We start from the raw sequence: 20,311 nt of genomic DNA, 5'->3' as shown, positions 1-20,311 counted from the left end.
ATTGTCCTCATCCCTGTCCTCAGTCATCGTCATGATCTCACTCTCATGGGAAACTCTCTCATCGGAGTATCGGAGTAGTTGAGTCAGAAGCACTGCAGGAAATAAAAGATGATTTATGAAATGATTTGTCTTAACATATAATCTAAATATATGCCAACAAACTGTTATACAACAATATACTAACTTATTGTGTGGAAGAGTTCAGGTTACATGTTGGTGGTTTTGTCCTCAACTTCCATCATCTCCTCTTTGAAATCCATACTCAGAGCACTTTGTCTTAAAGTCCCCTAGACTCCAAATGTTATTGCTTCCATCTGCTCCAGCCAACTTCCTATCTGCCAGCATCTCCTGCACTTCTTAATTACTCCCACTCTCTTGTTGCTTCGATCTCAACAGGAACCATTCTTTGAATGTCAATTTCTTTTTTCATTCTCTTCATATGCCAGCCTTTTAGAGCAATATCAGGAGTCGCCCCTTTTATTGGATTCTCAGCATGTCTCCATTCGTGTGTGTCCGTCCGTCAGAGGATTTCAGTTTGCCCCCTCAAACTAAAGATTTGTGGAGTTATCCAAACTCCCTCACTAGCTGGACAACACATTTGCTTTAACAAATAGTAAGCGATTGTACTTTAATTTCATTGAGGCTTTGAACTAGCTGTTAAGTACGGTGTCGAGGTAGTCGTATAAATGTGCGTACTGTACCATTCATTCATAACCAAACTAAACTTAAACGCTTGTCTAAAACAATCCCTTTGCGTTGATATATGAATTATCCTAGGAAATATAAACACTGACCCCAACACATGGTTGTTCAAAAGAACCTCAGTCCAGTTGCACCTATATGTGTTTCTTCTATTGTTCACCAATATCATGAAGTTTGAATTGGCCACGTACAGTATGGAAGGATGTGCAAAGAATGTCTTTTGACCAATGTTTTTTTGTCCCAGGTAAATATGCCATGAGAGATTTGATCCATCGGTTACCTGGCTGCAGTAGCAGCACCAACAATAATGCCACCAGCAGTGGGACCATCGGCCCTCCCAGCAAGGCCATGTCAGACGATACGGTAACTGCCATCTGCTGTGCACTGCACGAAGTTATTACCAAGAACATGGAGAACGCCAAAGCCCTGCGTGATGCTGGTGGCATAGAAAAACTCATCGGCATTGCCCGCAGCAAAGGAGACAAGTGAGTAGGCCACGTTTTGAGGCCCTTACACAAAATTCTCTTCATCCATACCAATAAAATTTCCTATTTGTGCGATTTTCTTTTTTTTACAAGACATGTTTTTTCACCACTGAAGACCCAATGGAATGTATGTCTGCATCATTACATCAAAGGAAACATCAGAAGTGAAATATCTTGGACAGTTTCGACAACATGTTTTGATATTGATTGACCTGACGGTACAATGAGTGGCTCTATTCTTTACATGGATTGTCCCAGTGAGAATAACACCTGCAACACAGTGTTACTGGCATGCCACTGAGACACAGTAGCAACACAGACTCCATCCCTACAACTTAACAACCACTTGAAATGCGTTCACAGGAGTCCCAGATTGGGTTCAGCAGAAATCCTCAAAGGATGCTATTAAAATCTGAGGATAATGATATATTATAACAGTTTACGGAAAAGTATGTCAGATGTATTTATAACCACAGAACAGATGTACCTGTGCTGCTGTGAAGTGTTTTTAGATCATAATGGTTATATGTCCTTACCGGTCTTCCAGATTTCCAGAGCATTCACTTGCAGTGGCTTTCCACATGCTCAAGGACAACCAGCCCTGAATAACCATAGTAGCTTACATCCTAATGTAAAGCCCACAGATTATCATTGTTGTTTCATCCTATACCTGTAGAGTTAACATTCAGCTCACCCTGGCCCGTCAGTGGTTACCAGGGCTTTAATGTGGCCATACATCTATCTATCATAGCTGCACCTGCCTTCCCTGTGACCATTCACCCACAAAATACATCTGCATATCAAGGAAGACGCTTCAGGAATATAACTTGTGATCACCGCGGGGGTCCAAGCTGGGTGTTTTGCAAGCTGCTATGGCAACTGCCAGGTCAGGGGTAGAGTGTTATCGGAAAGAGATCAACTGCTCATTTATTGTTATGGAGAGACGCCAAATCTATTTACGGAACAGTGCTCAAGGGCACCATTACAGAGTGAGATGAGGTGCTGGAAGAAACCTTCATAAGTGCACATTTCTCAGTGAGTGTATACTTGGCTGCTAATAGCCCACACGTCTTCATTTTCCCAGGGTAGAAAGACTGAGGATAAATACTCCTTATCAGCAGTGCAATGCTACATTCACATAATTACACACTTTCAGATTGGGAAAATGCCCATTGTAGCACCACCATATGATTACCAATTTATTTGAAACATTAGGAGTTGAATAATACAATGAATTGAAAAAAAGAACAACATAGACGTATGCCCTTGAATCAGTCAGTGCCTCTCCGTTTCCCCGTCATACATTACAGTCTCAAAATGTGGGCTCCTTTTCCACAAGCTGCCCCCACCTCTGCAGCTTATGCTTCAGTCACATTCAAAGAATAATCATAAGCTTTGATGGCGTTTAAGGTGGGAAAGTCACGATTAGGATCTGTTTGCACTGTAAAATCATTGACTTGACTCAGTGTGTGACTTTTTGGCATCTTAACAATGCAGATTAGCATGTTATGTTGCATTCCAGTGCTTTGCCTTTGTAGCAGGCTGGTAAAATAGTGTTCTGTTGATACCATTACGCCATGTTTTAATCCTTTAAACGCTCTCTGTTCTTCTTACTGGAAAAAAGTAAAACCTGGGGTGAAGCTGTTTTTAGGAGGACTTTTGTTCATTTTGGGGGACAAATGGCAAATGAGCATCCCTTCTGCTCTCCTCTTTAGCTGTTAGAAGGGCAGGGCTTCTGAATTGACAGTCAACTACAGTCATTTTTCAGCTAAGTGGCACGGATGGGACCATTAGCATGGCAGAGAGGGTCATTTTAAACTCATCTGGAAACTCTCAGTTTTTGTGCATAGAAAATCACTCTCTGCTGAAATGAGCAATGGCCCTCTTACCCTTCGAGCCATCGCACGTGCCACTGGCCTGCACGCATCTTGTGCAGCTGGGAAAGGCAGGGGGCAGAATAACATAGCAGCATTATCCAAAGGCACGTTGTCCAGGAGAAATATCTCTCTTTTTCTCTCTCTGACTATCTCCAGACACTCAGCAAAGGTGGTAAAGGCAGGCTCTCAGGTCCTCAGCAGTATGTGGCAGTACAGAGACCTGCGCTCCCTCTACAAGAAGGTAGGATGTCTCACCAACCATGTCCTCAATTCATCTCAAACTCTTTGTGTGTTTACCTATTATATTTCCTGTCACTCTCCATTGCGTTATTGCACAATATATCCTTGTTGCATACCAGGCACTATTTTAAATGATTTTTAACCGTGCTTCCTATTGTCATACACATACAGTAACGTTATCTTTTATCTTGTAACAATATCATGTACATATGTGTGGCTACTAGTTGAAGGAATGAGACTTACAGTTCGTGATAATTGATGCTGTCCCCATATGCAATGATGTACATCATATTTCATAATGGATTCATCACAATACAATGGGTTGTGGATTAACACATTTTACATCTAGAACATTATTCTAAAAGAGTGCAATTAAATCCATCCACACGGTATCAGACATCTTGATAGAAGCATAATGCTGTCATAAGATTGGCATCATCCACTAATGAATTATTGCTTTGCAAATATCCACTGATAAAGGTCTTTGATATAGCGACATTGATGTGCAATGTGAATAAAGTATAAAATAGTTTGAAGAATATTATGTCTGGATACACCTCTGTTCTCAAGGTGGAAGAAAAGTAACACGCTTTGGGGAAGAAACAGAGCATATTGTTAAATTGGCTGGCATATGCTATTCATATGATCTTTTTAACAGAGCATCTGTATAATTAAAACAAGTTATTACTATCTGTGGCATATTGTGAGGATGAACTATTTTAGTATAAGGGCATTTAACTTTCACTGAAGCAGGTGTTGAGGATGATTCTCTGCTGAAAGTTTTTAATGAAGCAATTAATAAAAACTCCTGATACACAGTGTAATATCTAATTTATTCACAAGATTTTGGTTCGACCTCTTCTATCTTGGATACCCATCTGAAACCTCACAAGATAAATGATGTCTCGTTTCCTGTCAGGGCTAGTATTTGTCAGGATGTGCTATTGTGTCTCAGACTCAGTGTGTAGCAATGCTGTCTTAAAGCTAATTCCATCCTAATGCAAGCTACCATTATCAGTCAGCAGTTTTTCTAGTGTATGGTATTGATTTGATGTTCACAAATTATACAACTGGGAGACAAATGACAATGAAACTATATTTTTTCTTACTGCTAGATGCATTCATATAATTAATACAAACAGCTTCAAAATCCACATTGCACTTGCTTGGGTCTCCAGCACACCGCCGCCATGGCAGTAGTTGTGTCACCCAACTATTCGGAAACTCACATTCAGAATCACCAGTGAAATAGACCGACTGGTTTATTGGAAATAAAACCAGGTTGCTAACCTTAATGTTAGGCAAGTTTAGCAACCTGGGCCTGGGGGCTGGCAGCTATACAGGCCCCACACATAATTATGTTGATATTTAAACTCATTGTATCTTTTAAATGAAGCACTTCAAAAGTATGCTACTCTATTGTATACTGTTTACTTCTACTTTGGAACAAAATATTGCAGTGCTACATTACTCGACAGAGCAGATTCAGATTGAACTCACTAAATCACCTCGAACAGCTGTTACGTAAATAAAGTACATTGTGCTGATAACGCCTCTGTTTCACTCTTCACGTCAAAATAAAGAATTTAAAAACAGGACTTTTACTGTGTGGTATTAATATGTGTTACCAGTAATACATTTTAAATTAATGTGAATAGCTGTTCGTATTTCACTTTTCTAAGTTTCATATGTTTTCATGTGAGACAGTATTAGATTCCCAACATGTTGTCAGTGTATCCAATTATTGCCGTTTGTAAATTTGATGCAACTGATGTGTGTGAGAGCCGCTGCAGCCCGGCCGTTGTGTTGCATACTTCTGTGAATCCATGGTGGGAACAGTCTGCTGGTAAAATCATACTTAATATTTCGAACACAGCCGATGGACTCGCATGCACAGACGGCCTGTCAGGCTCTGCAGAGTAATTTTGCTGGCAGTAATGTTATTAGTGTTGTGTTTTAGTACAGCAAAAACTGAGACAAATTGAGTTTCAATGGCCGGGTGGTGCTGCTCCTGTGTAGGCTATTCGCTGCTGCTCGTTGACTCCAGGGAAGAAGAAAAATGGTCGTAACGTTATTCAGCATCCAGCCCTAGAAGACTATATATCTATGATCCAGCAGCAAACGTGCAAACGACATGTGTGTGCATGTTTTTTTTCAAAGTGTATTAATATTGAACATGTCGAAATTGCACCAAATAGCACTCCATGGGGTCCCCAACGATACACCCACCAAGTGTGAAGTAGATCAGCTGAGCGGTTCTCGAGATATGCGAAGAACACGCAGAAAGACAAAAAGACAGAAAGACAGAAAGACAGAAAGACAAAAAGACAAAAAGACAGAAAGACAAAAAGACAGAAAGACAGAAAGACAAAAAGACAGAAAGACAGAAAGACAGAAAGACAGAAAGACAAAAAGACAAAAAGACAGAAAGACAAAAAGACAGAAAGACAGAAAGACAAAAAGACAGAAAGACAGAAAGACAAAAAGATAGAAAGACAGATTCCTTGCTTGACCAAAGTAGATCTCCCCCTAAACAACCGCACTGTCCTCTGTATGTAGTCGGTGTGTTTTATGGCACCACGTAGGCGTGTGTATGTGTGTGTGTGTGTGAATGCATGTGCAGGCATGTGTATGTGTGTGTGTGTGTGTGTGACTGTGTGTGCGTGTGTGTGTGTGTGTGGTCCTGAGGTCTCTCATAACCACCTCCAAACAAAAGAATAATGAAGTTCTGCAGGGCACCATCACAACTGAGCAACAGTGTTTACAGAGGCAGGTGGATCAATAACATTGTGTTAGTCTCGAACCTATTGGTTTTTTTATTATTCAACACACAAACACACACACACACACACACACAGACACACACAGACACACGCTAACATCGATGCTAATGGTTATTTAGCCCCATCATAAAGATGAAAACAGTGTTAATCCTCCTGGCTACCAGGATACTGTAGCTTATTGATGCTGCAGCGAACTTCGAGCTATGGCACAAACAAGCAAAAAGTGAGAAAACTGTTCAAAGTGTAGATAAATGATGCTCCATCTCAGACACACTCATGTCTATTTCTTTCCCCCTCTCTCTCACACACACACACACAAACATTGTTGAAACCCACTTTCTCCTCCTCTGGCTCTTTTGTTTCTTTTCAAATGACAAATACCCGTACACTCCTACAACCAACTTGACTAAAAGTAATGGCAGATGTTCCGTTCCTTTCACTCGTCAGTAATGCGTGGTTTTGATTAAATACCTGCCAAGGTTATCTGCCATTCAGAGCACTAATACTTTAGACGCGTAATCAACGAGTCTCAATGAAATATGTAGAAATATTAGGGAGCACATCCCGGGGAGGTGGGGGAGGTGTCTTTTTCGTCTCTGCGTGGAGAGAAAATAAAAGAATGAAGCTGATTTGTTGATTTATCTGAGAAGTGTTTGTGTGAACAATCGAGTACTGCTTACTGTAATCTAATGCTATACAATGCCACAGCCCTGCGACAAAGGAAACCTTTGTGACGCTTCTAATGAACAGTTGTCGTTGACTACCTTCTGAAGCCCTAGTTTACGGAAGTGTTGCGTTTCATTGTGTTCAAGTGTCAGTCTTATTCAGTATTGTCCCATATTCAGCTGTTAATGTGAACTCTTTGTTGGAGGACATTTAGCAGAATACAGAGAGAGTTATTTGAGAACTATAACATGATTCACTTCAAAAAGTCATTTCATCTTGTGTTCTTCCCCTCAGAAGACAAAGTGATGGATTTTCCGACGTGCATTTCCAATACCTGCACTTCAGTTTTCAAAGATGTTGTCAAACCTGAAACAGCAGGAGTGAACTGTCGTATTTCAGTATGTTTTGATGCATCAAAATAAATAAATAAATATGTGCCACCTGTCAAACAAACAGCATTCTACCCCGAATCTATCCCAGTGACTTTGTTGCATGATCATTTTGTAGTGGGCTCCCTCTCCAAGTCCAAGACTTCTGACTGTGGCAGCAGTCACTTCAGGACAAGCCGCCCCACGGCATCCGTGTGTCCTCGCCTCATCCTGACGACTGTGTCGCTCTCTTCATTCGTCATCCTCTCATTCCCAGTATTACACTGAACAGTATCCCCATGTGGCCACTTCTCTAATCATTGCCACTGGATAGCATTACACTCGACCGGATGGTATAACACTCCAGGGAACAGACATGAAGGACTTTGGCTTTACATGGCATGTCCGACAAAGGTGGCTTTATTTTTGGGGGATTATTCATTAGGCCCTTTTTTATTTGCCAGACTATGATTTGATAAAGAGAGTTATTCGAGAAAAGAAACAACTTGCTTAAAATTGATGGATGCACATTTTAAAACAACAAAATTAGTTTTGTATCTGTCGCATTTGATCAGATATTGATCAGATATGATGTGAATATTAATTCAAAGGGGGGAAGAAAGAAAAAAGGTAATTGAAAGATGAGACTTTTCCACTCCACATCCTTGAATTGAAACAATATGTCATCTGCAGTCTGTCCTCCCGTAACATCCTCTGTGTTATCCACCTTGAGGTCATCAATGCAGCAGAAACAAATAAAATTCTCTACCACACTTTTTTGACACTTTTTAAGTGGTTCGGTTCGTCAAGCTGCTCCATAATGCTATATATACAGTCACTCTAAAAATGACTTTTAAAGGCTGATAGACACCATACCTGACTATTTACTTCCTAAATTGCGTGAACACAGACCGGTGAGTGGCAATCCAACCTCATTCTATAACTGTGGAAATTGTTGAGTTAGAGGATCCACACTTTGACTTTATCACCAGAGTCCAGAGTGCGCAGTAAGTGACTTTACTGCTAGTATCCATGCATGAAGTATTAGTTCATGGATGTTAGAGGCAGCAACTATCCTGTTAGTCTCCAATCCAAACATGGATTAGCATACAATTTAGACGGGAGTTGGATGTCTCTGCGAAATGTTTGTGAGCCAAAGCAAAGGAGGAGAAAGAGAGAGAGCGGCAAAGGAGGAGAAAAAGAGAGAGCGTCAAAGGAGGAGAAAGAGAGAGAGCGTCAAAGGATGAGAAAGAGAGAGAGCGTCAAAGGATGAGAAAGAGGGAGAGCGTCAAAGGAGGAGAAAGAGAGAGAGCGTCAAAGGATGAGAAAGAGGGAGAGCGTCAAAGGATGAGAAATAGAGAGAGCGGCAAAGGATGAGAAAGAGGGAGAGCGTCAAAGGATGAGAAATAGAGAGAGCGGCAAAGGATGAGAAAGAGGGAGAGCGTCAAAGGATGAGAAATAGAGAGAGCGGCAAAGGATGAGAAAGAGGGAGAGCGTCAAAGGATGAGAAATAGAGAGAGAGAGACAAAAGAGGAGAAAGAGAGAGAGAGTGACAAAAGAGGAGTGAGAAAAGAAAGTGAGGAGAGTTGTAAGGCGTGCTTGTGTGTGTTTAGTTGTGGAAAGGGCAGAGCAGTCTCAGGGTCAGTTTGAGCTGCGTTGGCAAATAATTGTTTTCTTAGAAGTTTTGAAGTAATGAGAGCATTCTGAAACATACATTTCCAAAGTCATGGGCGTGGGTACGCAGGCCTGTTTGTGTCTGTGCGAGTGTGTCTTTGAAAAAAATGTTTTTGTCAAACTGCAGTAAGAGGAGTTAATCACTTCCTACAGCAGTGCCATGGGAGCAGTCTAGGCTGAGAGAGAGTGAGAAAGAAAAGATGAGTACACAGAACGGGGCTGGGCTGCCCAGCAGTTGTTGAACGCACTAAAATGAAAAGTTGAGAGCCCATAAATAAACAGTAACTTGGTATAAAAATAGCATCTGAGATGACTTGAAAGATCAGTAGTGCAGCAGTCATTAATAAACCAAAGCCACAATCTGTTTGTAGCAACACTAGCACTGACTTTAGGATAAATCATTTATATTAGTCTCCAGGGTGCAGTGGAACTCTACTTTTACCCAAGTTTGTTTGGATTATTTGACAGGATATTCAGTGTGTGTGTGTGTGTGTGTGTGTGTGTGTGTGTGTGTGTGTGTGTGTGTGTGTGTGTCTGTGTGTGTGTGTGCGTGTGTGCATCCATATAGTGTTGCATCTACAGTTCCTGTGAGGGAAGCCGCAGGTCATCTTTTAAGTAAACAACAAACGTGTCGTACTGTTCAACGGGGGATTTCTAGAGAAAACAAGGACTTCAAACATGGTCACTTTGTAAATAAACCTATTCTTAATAGGACCAGAAGGACCACAATCTCTGTCTCACTCACACAAACATATGCTCTCTCTCTTTCTCTCTCTCACTCACAGACGAGCTACACACAGAATTGCATACAGTATATTCACACAATTACACTCCGTCCTAAACCTGTTCAATGGGTAATTTATTTGGGGCTGCCGTGCCTCATTTCTTGATAATTGATGTTGCTTGGGGACAGACACACTCTCTCTCTCTCTCACACACACACACACACACACACACACACACAGGCACACGTATCATCCTCATATCACCTGCATACATCACACTTACGTCACACAAATCACAAAAACAGATACACACGTATGACAGGTGGGGTTCAGGGTCAGAGAGATGCTGTGTTTGTCACATGTGTGAGAGATTTACAATATGTTCCAGGGATGTGTAATTCCATATGTGTGATGTGACTGAGTGAGACATTTGTGTGTGAGGTCACTGATTGCACAACCTAGTCCTTCGCAGGATCGACGCACACAAAATGGAACAAAAAAACATTACTCAAAAGTATTTTGCTTAGTTTTATATATATATATTCTATCCAATATTTGGTTTAAATTGGTTTATTAAAATGTGCTTGTCCAATTTGAGTCTGAGCATCCTATTTTTCTTCTCATAGATTTGAGCATTCCTTGTAATAGCTTAAACACACAATGCTTTCAAAGATGCATTGCAAGAATGAAACGATGAGATGCTCTTCGTCGAGAGGCGGCTCAAATGAATCCATCCTCCACTGCCACACGGCAGTAAACTGGAAAGGTCCGCGAGAAGAAGATGAGCGTTTGAAAAACTACACTAGACATCAAACCAACCGCACACTTCTGAAGCTGCTGCTGTTTTCAGCCTGGTTTCCCTCTGATGTTCACCTGTGAGAGAGAGAGAGAGAGAGAGAGAGAGAGAGAGGAGATGGGGGGTGTAGAGATAGCCTGTCTCAGTATAGAGTCTAATAACAGTATTTAAGACCAAGGCTCTTACAGTATATCCTTGGCCATTTACATCCAATTCAACAGTGCTGAAGGGCAACTCCCTAATCCGCAGAACCACAAGCAGCCTAAATAAATAATGCAAAGGTCAGAGGCAGATTATTCCAGTGAGGATGAATGGATCATGTGTGAGTGAATGGCTTTGCTACTGTAAATCTGAAAATGTGTGTGAAATGAGTGAGAGAGAGAAACAGATTGAAGGACTGTAAAAAATGACAATGTTCAGTGGTGGACGAGGCCCAGAGGGGAGCCACCACTCATCACGGGTAACCTTTTACAATTTTTGCCATAATTGCTGTCTGGCATGAGCGCTGCCAGAATCACACACACACACACACACACACAGACACCTCATTTGTTGGGGCAGTAATCGCTTTTTACCTCGCAGTCCCACGACCTTCAACTAACCAGCCAGTGATGCTGAGAGCAACAGGCAAAGTGGTTGCCTAGCAACCCAATCCCTTTTTTTTTCCTTTCCTTTTTACATTAGTGGCTAAAAGGAGTGTTAGAGACTAAGTTGGAGAGAGAAATAGGAGGTGGGCGGAAAGAGAAGGAAAAAAAGGTTAAGACCAGGCAAATAGGTGAGAATCAGAGAGAGCAGGACATGGAGCTGATGAGGATGAGGTTAGGGTGAGGACATATTGTTAGCTTACACACTTACACTGAACAAGCTTTGCATTTTGAATACGGTTCAAATTATGATGCAAAAGAAACTAGTTGCTGTCATGGTCCGAGGGGATTTTGCTTGGAGCTTGAATCCTGTTTTATTTTGAAAATCACTCTCCACATGTCATGTTTACTTTCTGCCTTTCTTACACCTGTTTTTTGTTTCTCTATACTTCAGAGTCTTGCGCCCAAGCCTTCTCCCCTCATGTATTCCTGCTGGTAAATTGATTATGCTTTGTGTGTTTTTGTGTAATGTGTTTGGGACTGCCTTAGCCTCGTGATCTTTGGATGCCTTTTGGTTCGAACGCCCCGTTTAAAAGTAATGGCCTTTTTCATTGAACCTGCATTTGGTCCTGCATTTGAATCACATAGAAAATGTTGATGTTGATATATGTTGAACACATTATACTGCAAACATCATAAAATCAATGAAGAGTTGGAACAAGCTGATGAAGAATATACAGCATACTGTCAGATGGTGTGGTATATAATGATGTTTCCAATCCTAACGCTACTTACCACATTAAGATTAAGGTGTAAGGTGTATTAATATATGTGGAAAGAAAATAGGTGTGAAATATATGGCTATGACAGCCATTTGAATATATTTTTTATATGTTCTCTTCTAAGCATTCTTTATTCTTATGGCCATTCTTGCGAATAAATTATTGTAAAGTTTAACGTAGTCCTCATTTTGCTTGGTGGGGCGGGTCAAGATCATTCCTGGACCCATTTGCGAGTCACATGTATAGACAGCAGACTGCACACATCACTCTGCCAAATACATTCATCATTCAATATTCAGTAACTGTGTTCATTTGAGAGGCATGACAGTTTGACAGGGTCCAATTGCACAGCGGCCCGGTGTTCCATAAGGAGGTTACATGGTTTATAATGAGATGTGTTGGGATGGGGGGTAAAACAAGGTGAGTCAGAAGACTGAAGGAGTGGAGGATAAATAGATGAGGAAGGAAGGCATAGCAGAGACTAGAACAAGGGGAGCTCCTTTGAACCATTGTGTGTCAGAGGATCCGGATTTCTATTAGTCCTCAGTGCTGTGCAAGGGAATAGGAGTCAGACTAGGTAGGCTGGACTTCTCAGTCCAGCCTACTTCTCTCTCTCTCTCTCTCTCTCTCTCTCTCTCTCTCTCCCTTCTCTCTCTCTCTCTCTCCCCATCTCTCTCTCTCTCTCTCTCCCTGGCTGACTCTCTGCCTCTCCATCTGCTCCTCTGCTGCGTGTCTCCTCCTGCTTTACTCTCCCATCATTACTCTCCCTCCATCTCCCTCCTCCTCCTTGCTCTCATTACTTTCTGTCATCTTTTGTCTCCTTCAGCTTCTATCCTGTCTGTCCCTCCTCCCCCTCTCTCTGCCTCATCTCCTCCACCTCTCAGTCGTCTCGTTCTCCTCCCCTCCGTCTCCTCCTCTTCAGTTTAACTTTACCGAAGTGCTTCACCTCTCCTCGCAGTCCAACCAGTTCTCCCACTCCTGAGTCGAGGCCCCGAGGCCTATGATGGAACATTTCTGCATTAGCTTTTATCACATGCTTGTGCTTTGCTTTCAGAGGTACCCAATTATCTTAATGCTAAATTGAATTTGGTTCCAGCTCTGTGATTGTTGTTGGCTTTCATAATCCATTTTTATGAAAAGGGCTTTGCTCCAATCACTGCTAAACTAATACAGATTGGTTTAGCAGTAATTATGCTTGTGGAATTGTTAGTTGTATTAATTTTCTCAACAAGGACAGTGAGATATTGACTATGCAGGCTTGAAGCAAGTGTGTTGATTTGTGGCGTGTGGACATTTGTGTGTCCATGTGTGGGTGTTTGTCAACGTCCTTTAATGACTCGCAATGGTTGGGAAACTTCTTTCACGGACGTCAAACTAAATTCCAAACATTTCATTCATCCTTTTATACAAAATTTGTGTGGGTGCATCTTCAACTTGTGTGTGTTCGTAAGATTCGGCTCCCAATTTTTCCTCAGTTCTGTGCTTCATCAATGCTGAATCAGTGTTGTGGCCATTGTTGTAGTGCTATTTTTACTGCGCACTTGTCACTCTGTCCTTGAGATTGTTTGAAATAGTTTGTATTTATTTCTGTCCATTCAAAGTTACAATTCAGCTAAACAGAGTGCTCCAAAGTAGAAGATTGATAAATGACTTAACATTAATAGTTACAAAAATACATATTCTTAAAGTGTCCAGAGTGAATCTGTATTTCACCTGTTGGGTTTGGGATTACTGATTGAGAAAAGTTCTTTTTTTTAAGTAGACGTATTCTTACCATATACAACATGCCATAGCTCTAATAAAAATACAGATGTTGCAAAAGTGTTTCTTTTACATATTTAAAAGGGAAATGCGTATGCTTGTGTCGACATCAGTACACATCTCTGTATAATGGTTGATTTTATTTTCAGTAAAACAATCCAACAAAACAACTTCACCAAGTGAATATTGTTTTTTGAGTTTTTGCAGTTAATTAAACTTAGTTGTTGTGTGTTCTCTTTGCAGGATGGTTACGCCCAGTATCACTTTGTGGGCTCTGCCTCAACGATAGAGAGAGACAGACAGAGGCCCTACTCCTCCTCACGAACTCCCTCCGTCTCCCCTGTTAGGACGTCCCCAAATAACCGCTCTGGTGAGTAACATAGGACCCTTACAATACAGAGGTTGTGTAAGTGTTAGTGTGTGTTCTTGTGCCTTTGCTCTCCTAACAACCAGTTTCAGTTTAACGCCTTCCAAATAAGGACGGTTTTGCAAAGGGAAATTTCCCTCTTCTAGAAGTGTTTCAACATTTTTGAGATTGAGTTGGGATTAAAAACAGTCTAAATTTAGACAAGTTAAGATTCAAGACTCAAGCAGGAGATTTGGTGAATATTTATGCTAAACTTAACCAATCACCTGTTGATCCTATTGCTTCATATTTATTGTACTTTTATGAAAAGAGAGTTGTTTTGTTTTCACCAAACTCTCGGTGAGAAAGCATATTAGTGTATTTCCCAAAATGCTGAACTGTTCCTGTAAGTGGTAGGATGATTATCAAAGCAGTTCATAATTTCATTTGTCACAGCCAATATAAAAAATAAATCTGAGATTTAGGGTTGTATTTCATTCTAGATTTGATTAAGGTATACATTATTGTTCTCACCTTATCCCATTGTTAAGAAATGGATGTAGTCCTGCAGAAAGCGCGTGGATAGAACTAACTGTACATATGTGCACATGTATGTGGGACATGAGTACGACCAGAAGGTACATGTCACACATGGATTCTAATGAGCTATAATTTAGACATTATCCAGTAGCGTCAATATTTACCAGTCCATCAGTCTTTACATCGGGGGCTAAGTGGCTGTTAGCGTCAGTGCTGTAAAGTATGATTATCATGAGCCTTTAGCTTGAGCCCAATGGCCTTCATGCTTAGCAAAGGGTGCATTAGCATTAGCTGTTAGCATCAGTAGTTGAAGAGCCTTTAGCTGTGCTTTCTCCACACTGGGCTTAGCAAGCTGATGAGGCAGAAAAGTACTTTTCCTTCCTCTCGGCTTAGAGAGGTCTTCAAGGACCCAGCTAAAAGAGAGAGAGACCGAGAGAGACAGAGGGAGTGAGGGAGGGGGAGAAAAAGTGTGTATTTGTGTGTGTGTTTGTGTGTGTGTGTGTGTGTGTGTGTGTGTGAGCGAGACAGAGGGAGGGGTGAGATAAACAGAGAGGGAGATAAAGAGAAAAAGCAAGGAGGCAAGAAGAATTAGGGATTGAGGGATGGTTAATGCAGTGATGAGGATTTGACTTTGGCCAGCGACATTGAAAATAAGCAGTTTTGAGATCATAGTGCGGAGAGAAATTTATAAATGTCTGTAGTGTATTGGAGGAGGTAGGGGAAATGGGAAAGGGCTGGAAATGAGTCCCCTCTTCCCTAGTGCTCCACCCCTCTATGCACTCCTCGTCCTGCCTTTCCAGTCTTCCGCCCCTTCTCGTTCACCCGTTTCATTCTTCTCCTCCTCCTCTGCAGTAATCCGACTTTCTTCTCACCTCTCTGATCTTTCACTCTTTACAGGCTGTCTCAATGCGCACACACACACACTCTCTCTCTTACATACACACACACACACACGCGCGCACACACACATACACTCTCTTCCACATACACACACACACACATTCATCTGTATCTCCTCATTGCATACGCTTCAGACTGCAATCCGGCCCCTTAGAGATGGATCAAAGCAGAAGGAGTAATGATGGCGTAGAGGCACACTGGGAGAGGAGGAGTGAAAAAAAAAAACAGTGAAAGCGATAGAGAGGAGTAGGGAAAGATGCAGGCTTCAAGGATGACAGAGGGAGACAAAGGGAGAGACATACCTTTGCATCCATCATGGCCCCCGCAGGGTCCTGCTGTGTCTCGCACTGATAGAACAAGTCTTTAAGTCGCTCATATCCAGCAGTTACAAGCCAGGTCCCCACGGTAACCATAACCAGTAGTGATGGCACTGTCTCTGAGGGTGCCTGTGACGTGTTGGAGCATCCACCTTAATGGGATTCGCTGCGGAGATGACAAATTAAAAAAATTTAAACATCAAATGTGTCAAAACATTATAATAGCCTGTAGCTCCTGTCTTCTCCTGTTTATCTTGCTCTACTAAATGTTTGTGATTTAATTCACCACAACCAGTCGACAATCATGTGTATGTGACTTTTTTTATGGACATTTCCGTGTGTGCGTAATAAAATATCTCGGTAAGCCGGGGAACCGATAATAGGTCAGAATGTATTGAAGAGATGGATTCAAATATTAGTATTTGAATAAATAAAATGAGATTCCAACACACTTGAAAATCAATTTAAAATACTTTTTTCTATGGCTAGTTAAATTGACAAACGTGTTTTGCTTAGCTGCTACTATCAGTGTATAGAACAGCCAAAGAACAACGTTCTTTTTGTCCAGAAATGTTGGAAATGTTTTTGCTTGCTCACGTGTCTGTTGGGTATTCACATATATTGTATGAGTGTGCCGATCTGCCCTCGCCTTTGCATGTATGGGTGCACTCAGTTGAGATTGAGATTGCATTAAAACTAGTCAGCAAACAAGCGGAGGAATCAAAAAAGATACACGGGAAAAAAATGACATACAGTTTCTATTGTGCAGAAGAGCACATCGGGGACATGATGGGTGGCGTTGATGACACGTTGAACTTTATTTGATAGAGCGATCGGGAAGTCTGACAGAAAAGGATTGGAACCACTGCTGTAAACTGGACTCGACTTTGATACTGAAAGTTATGTCAGGTAAAGAAGTTGGATCTTTGGAATATTTTTAACACGCCATAGAATTTACAGCATCACAATAGCCTGCCTCCATGCAAGAGTTGGGGGTTACGTTACCGGTCATAACATTGTTCAAGTCAACCTTTGTTTGGACAAATAAGGCCTGTTTGTGTGATGGTACGATGTCCAAATAAAGGGAACACACTGTCTGAATTGAGAAAATGCATCCCAGATTGAAATAATTTGATATTCAAATAATGTGTCTGAAAAACGGGTGTCTGTGTACGTGTGAATTCCCAGGAGTCCTTTAACATGCTGGAGGTGACCCTTTATGCTGACAAGCTAAATGATGAATAATGACTGTGCACCTTTGAAAGACTGAGACACACACACATGAATATAAGCACGCAGAGTGTGAAGGTACATGCTGTTCAGGGTTTATTGCTCATTACTGTGTGTGTGTGTGTGTGTGTGTGTGTGTGTGTGTGTGTGTGTGTGTGTGTGTGTGTGTGTAGCGAGCGCTCCAGCCTCCCCCAGAGAGATGATGAGTCTGAAGGAACGCAAGATGGACTATGATTCCACGGCAACCAACGCTGGTTTCCATAGCAACAAAGGAGAGCACACATCCCGGAAAGACGGCATGGCAGGTGCGTGTGTGTGATAGAGAGACACAGAAGAATTAAATAATTGTATTTGACCCCCCTCTTTATCTTTCTTTCTCGTCCATTTTCATTCCCTATTTCACCTGTTGCTTTCTCCCCTTATCCGTCTTCTTTTTTTTCGACCCAACACTATTGTTCTTCTCTAACTCACACACTTAGATTTTTCTCTATCTTTGCCAGTCGTCCTTTCCAGTATCTTTCTGCACTGCTTTCCTCTCTTTCCTGTTCTTCCTCTCTCCCTTCCACTGCTTCTCCTTTTATCTATTGGTCTCTTTTCTTTTCTATTCTTTCATGCTCTGTTGTTTTGTCTTTCTCTCACAACGTTTTCGAGGGCACGAGGGACAAACTAATTGCCAGACTTTTAGACAAACTGTAGGAAGTTTTGGGCTCTAATTAGATGAAGCCAATTGTGCAGTTTTCCCACAACTGTGTTGATCGAAGAATTATTATTATTAGCAGTAGTACTGGAGCTAGTTATCTTTCACATTGGGCGTTGTCTTTCTCTTTTCTTTCTATGTTCCTTTCCAGTTCAAGTATCCTGTGGAACATCTACATTGTTCCGAAACTCTTACCTGACCGCCAGTGACGACATCAAGCAAAACCAGGTGAGTAATAGGAGTCTATAAATGTACGACACACTTACACATTTATATGTACACACCAGCACATCAGGTTTTAGCAATATGTGCCTGTTGTCAGGGGTCTCATAAATGGGCATATGCGGTCATGACAAGGTGGTTATTAGGCAGCAGGATGGAAGAGGTGCACACACACACACACACCGATGCACACAGAAGGTGTCTCGCTGTGATAAGAGATGCGCTGGCAGAGCGTGCTACGGAGACACGCCCTCAGCGCATTCGGCGTCAAACCACTGCAACCTAAAACCACGCCCGACTTCCAATTAAAATGATTAGCTTGTTTGATTGCGCTAATTATTTGCCCCTGTTTAATGACTCTGCTGATGAAGGGGGAGGTGTAACAGGAAGCGGCATAGCTTTTGACTAGAAAGAGGAGAGTTTGTTGTTTTTATAAATATGTCATGATAAATGTATTGTATACGTGGTTAAATACATAGTTACCGTTCCCTAGTCGGGGAAGAAACTCTATTAAACTAGCCAGTTACAATGTTCAAGAAGAATTGCTTCCTTTAGTACCTGCATGTAATAGAGAATTCACAGCATGAGTCTCTTCCTAATTGATTCCTATCTGAGTCTTTTTACCTGCTTTTTTAAAACCTTCTCCCCCATGAGCTTTCTACCTGCCACTCTCCCCACTTGTATCTCCCTTCCTGATGTCTCTTCGTTCTTGCTTGCTGAACCTAACCACCACCTACCACTTTTACCCTACTCCCACTGCTCCCCCACCAGGCTCCGGCCCAGCCCTGCGTCATGCCCCCGATGCCACAGCAGGACAGCCCGTCAGCAGCCGTGCTAAAGGACTACGACCCCTACCCTCCCCCTCCTTCCTTCCCCCAGCCACAGCCACCGCAACCTCCACCCCACAGCCAGAGTCGGAGCTTCAGTGAGGTCTACTACGAGGACCAGGGACCTCCACCTCCACCTCCTCCATCCCAGCCACAGCCTCAGGTCCAGGCGCAGGCCCAGCTTCAGGCCCAACCCCAGCAGCCTCCAAGCTCCGCCGGACCGCCCCGAGACCCGCGGGAGGACCTGCGCATGCATCTGGGTCTCAAATCCACCGGCAACTACGTAGACTTCTACTCGGCCTCTCGGCCGTACAGTGAACTGAACTACGAGACCAGCCACTACCCGGCCTCGCCTGACTCCTGGGTCTAGTTAGACTATGACGATGGAGAGGGGGGGGGGGGGGGGGGGGGGGGGAGAGGGGGTCTGTGTGTGCGAGTGTAAAAGGGATTATCTTTGTAAGCGATCAACAGCAGATTAACACAATATGACAGTAAGTGGCATGTTGTAGCCAGTGGCAGGACATTTGTGTTCTCTAAAATAAGGGGGAGCTAGATTGGGTTAAGAAATGAAGTCAGGTCGAGTGACAAAGAGACACTGTGCATGTGCATGCAGACATTTTCCGGACTTTTTTTTTTTTTCCAGACAGCTTTATTTCTCAAACTCCATTGCACCCTTGAGTGGATAAGGGGTGAGTAGATATGAAGAAGTGTGTTTAAAAGGGTGAGAGAGAAGTGGGAAGGAGAATATAGCAAGAGAGAAAATTACGGAGAGAGTGGAGAGGGTACGCAGAGACCTAGAGGAGAGAGATGGGATCAAGACATAATGGGGAGCGGACGAGGGTGAGCTCTTACTCTGTAGGAGCAGGAAGTGGCCTGACCTTTAGTTGAAGACAGAGAGGAGGAGAGGAGAGGTATGAGGGTTCTTAAGGAGGTCAGGAGGAATAAAAGCACAGAAAAAAAAGAAATCACATCAGGCACAAGGCGAGAAATGGATGTGTGACAAACGTAGCACTGCTTTATCCTCTTCCCCCTCTTCCATTTTTTGTTGTTGCTATGGCCTTGCCGCCTACGGGGGCTTCTGAATTTGTTTTCAAGGAATGTCATCTTCAATAGACTTCTTTTTTTGTCATCATTCTTTCACAGCTTTTTTTATTTGTACTTTTCTAAATTTTCACTTTCACGAAAGCATTTTTATTTTGTGTACAGTTTAAAGGTGATAAAGTGTGTATATTACACATGTTTGTGAAAATGTGAAATTTGTTCTCTCTCCCATGACTGACATACTGACCGAAACAACAAAAGCAACAAAAATAAGTGAAATGCGAACACAAGAATCATAAAAGACAGACACTGTCATGATGGATGTCAGTGGACGCCTTTGTTTTGCCCTTTTCCAAGCCGGAGAGGAAACCCTGCAGTGTTCGTATTTTTCTCCCTCCATCAAATGAATTTCATTGTGGACATGCTCAAATGGCAGGAGCAGCAGTTCAAGGCTGCCAGAGCATCAGATTGGCAGAGCAGTATCGCTCCCGAGCCCCCTGTCAGCAAAAGTGCTTTTTCACTGCCTAAAGAATACATGTGTATGTTTAAAGCACACTCTCTGTCTTTGGGAAAGGGTTGTCTTTTCCTTTTGGGGAGATGATATGTTTGACCATGTCAACTTTCCGTGGTTTCTCATCATCACTCGTGCATAGAAACTGGTCCGTCTGACAGGAGCCACCATGACTATTGTACATTTCAGTGTGCAGTAGAGATAGAGGAAGAGAGAGACATGACATTGTGCCAAACT

The 20,311-nt window shown here is 42.3% G+C and overlaps 1 protein-coding gene across 1 annotated transcript in view; it reads left to right on the top strand.

Annotated features, from left to right (window-relative positions):
- ctnnd2a (catenin (cadherin-associated protein), delta 2a) overlaps positions 1 to 18,892 on the top strand; it is a 192,811-nt gene extending 173,919 nt beyond the window's left edge. The window contains exons 20-25 of the mRNA XM_034560079.1: positions 947 to 1,187; positions 3,221 to 3,305; positions 13,687 to 13,813; positions 16,950 to 17,081; positions 17,625 to 17,701; positions 18,467 to 18,892. Coding sequence (XP_034415970.1) covers positions 947 to 1,187; positions 3,221 to 3,305; positions 13,687 to 13,813; positions 16,950 to 17,081; positions 17,625 to 17,701; positions 18,467 to 18,892 — 1,088 coding nt within the window. The remainder of the gene's footprint in view (positions 1 to 946; positions 1,188 to 3,220; positions 3,306 to 13,686; positions 13,814 to 16,949; positions 17,082 to 17,624; positions 17,702 to 18,466) is intronic.
- Positions 18,893 to 20,311: the final 1,419 nt, after the last annotated feature.

Source organism: Cyclopterus lumpus, chromosome 20, assembly GCF_009769545.1.
Source record: "Cyclopterus lumpus isolate fCycLum1 chromosome 20, fCycLum1.pri, whole genome shotgun sequence".
In the NCBI taxonomy this organism is placed as follows: Eukaryota; Metazoa; Chordata; class Actinopteri; order Perciformes; family Cyclopteridae; genus Cyclopterus; species Cyclopterus lumpus.
The sequence above is the reverse complement of the archived record's forward strand: the minus strand, read 5'-3'. Positions and strand labels throughout refer to the sequence as shown.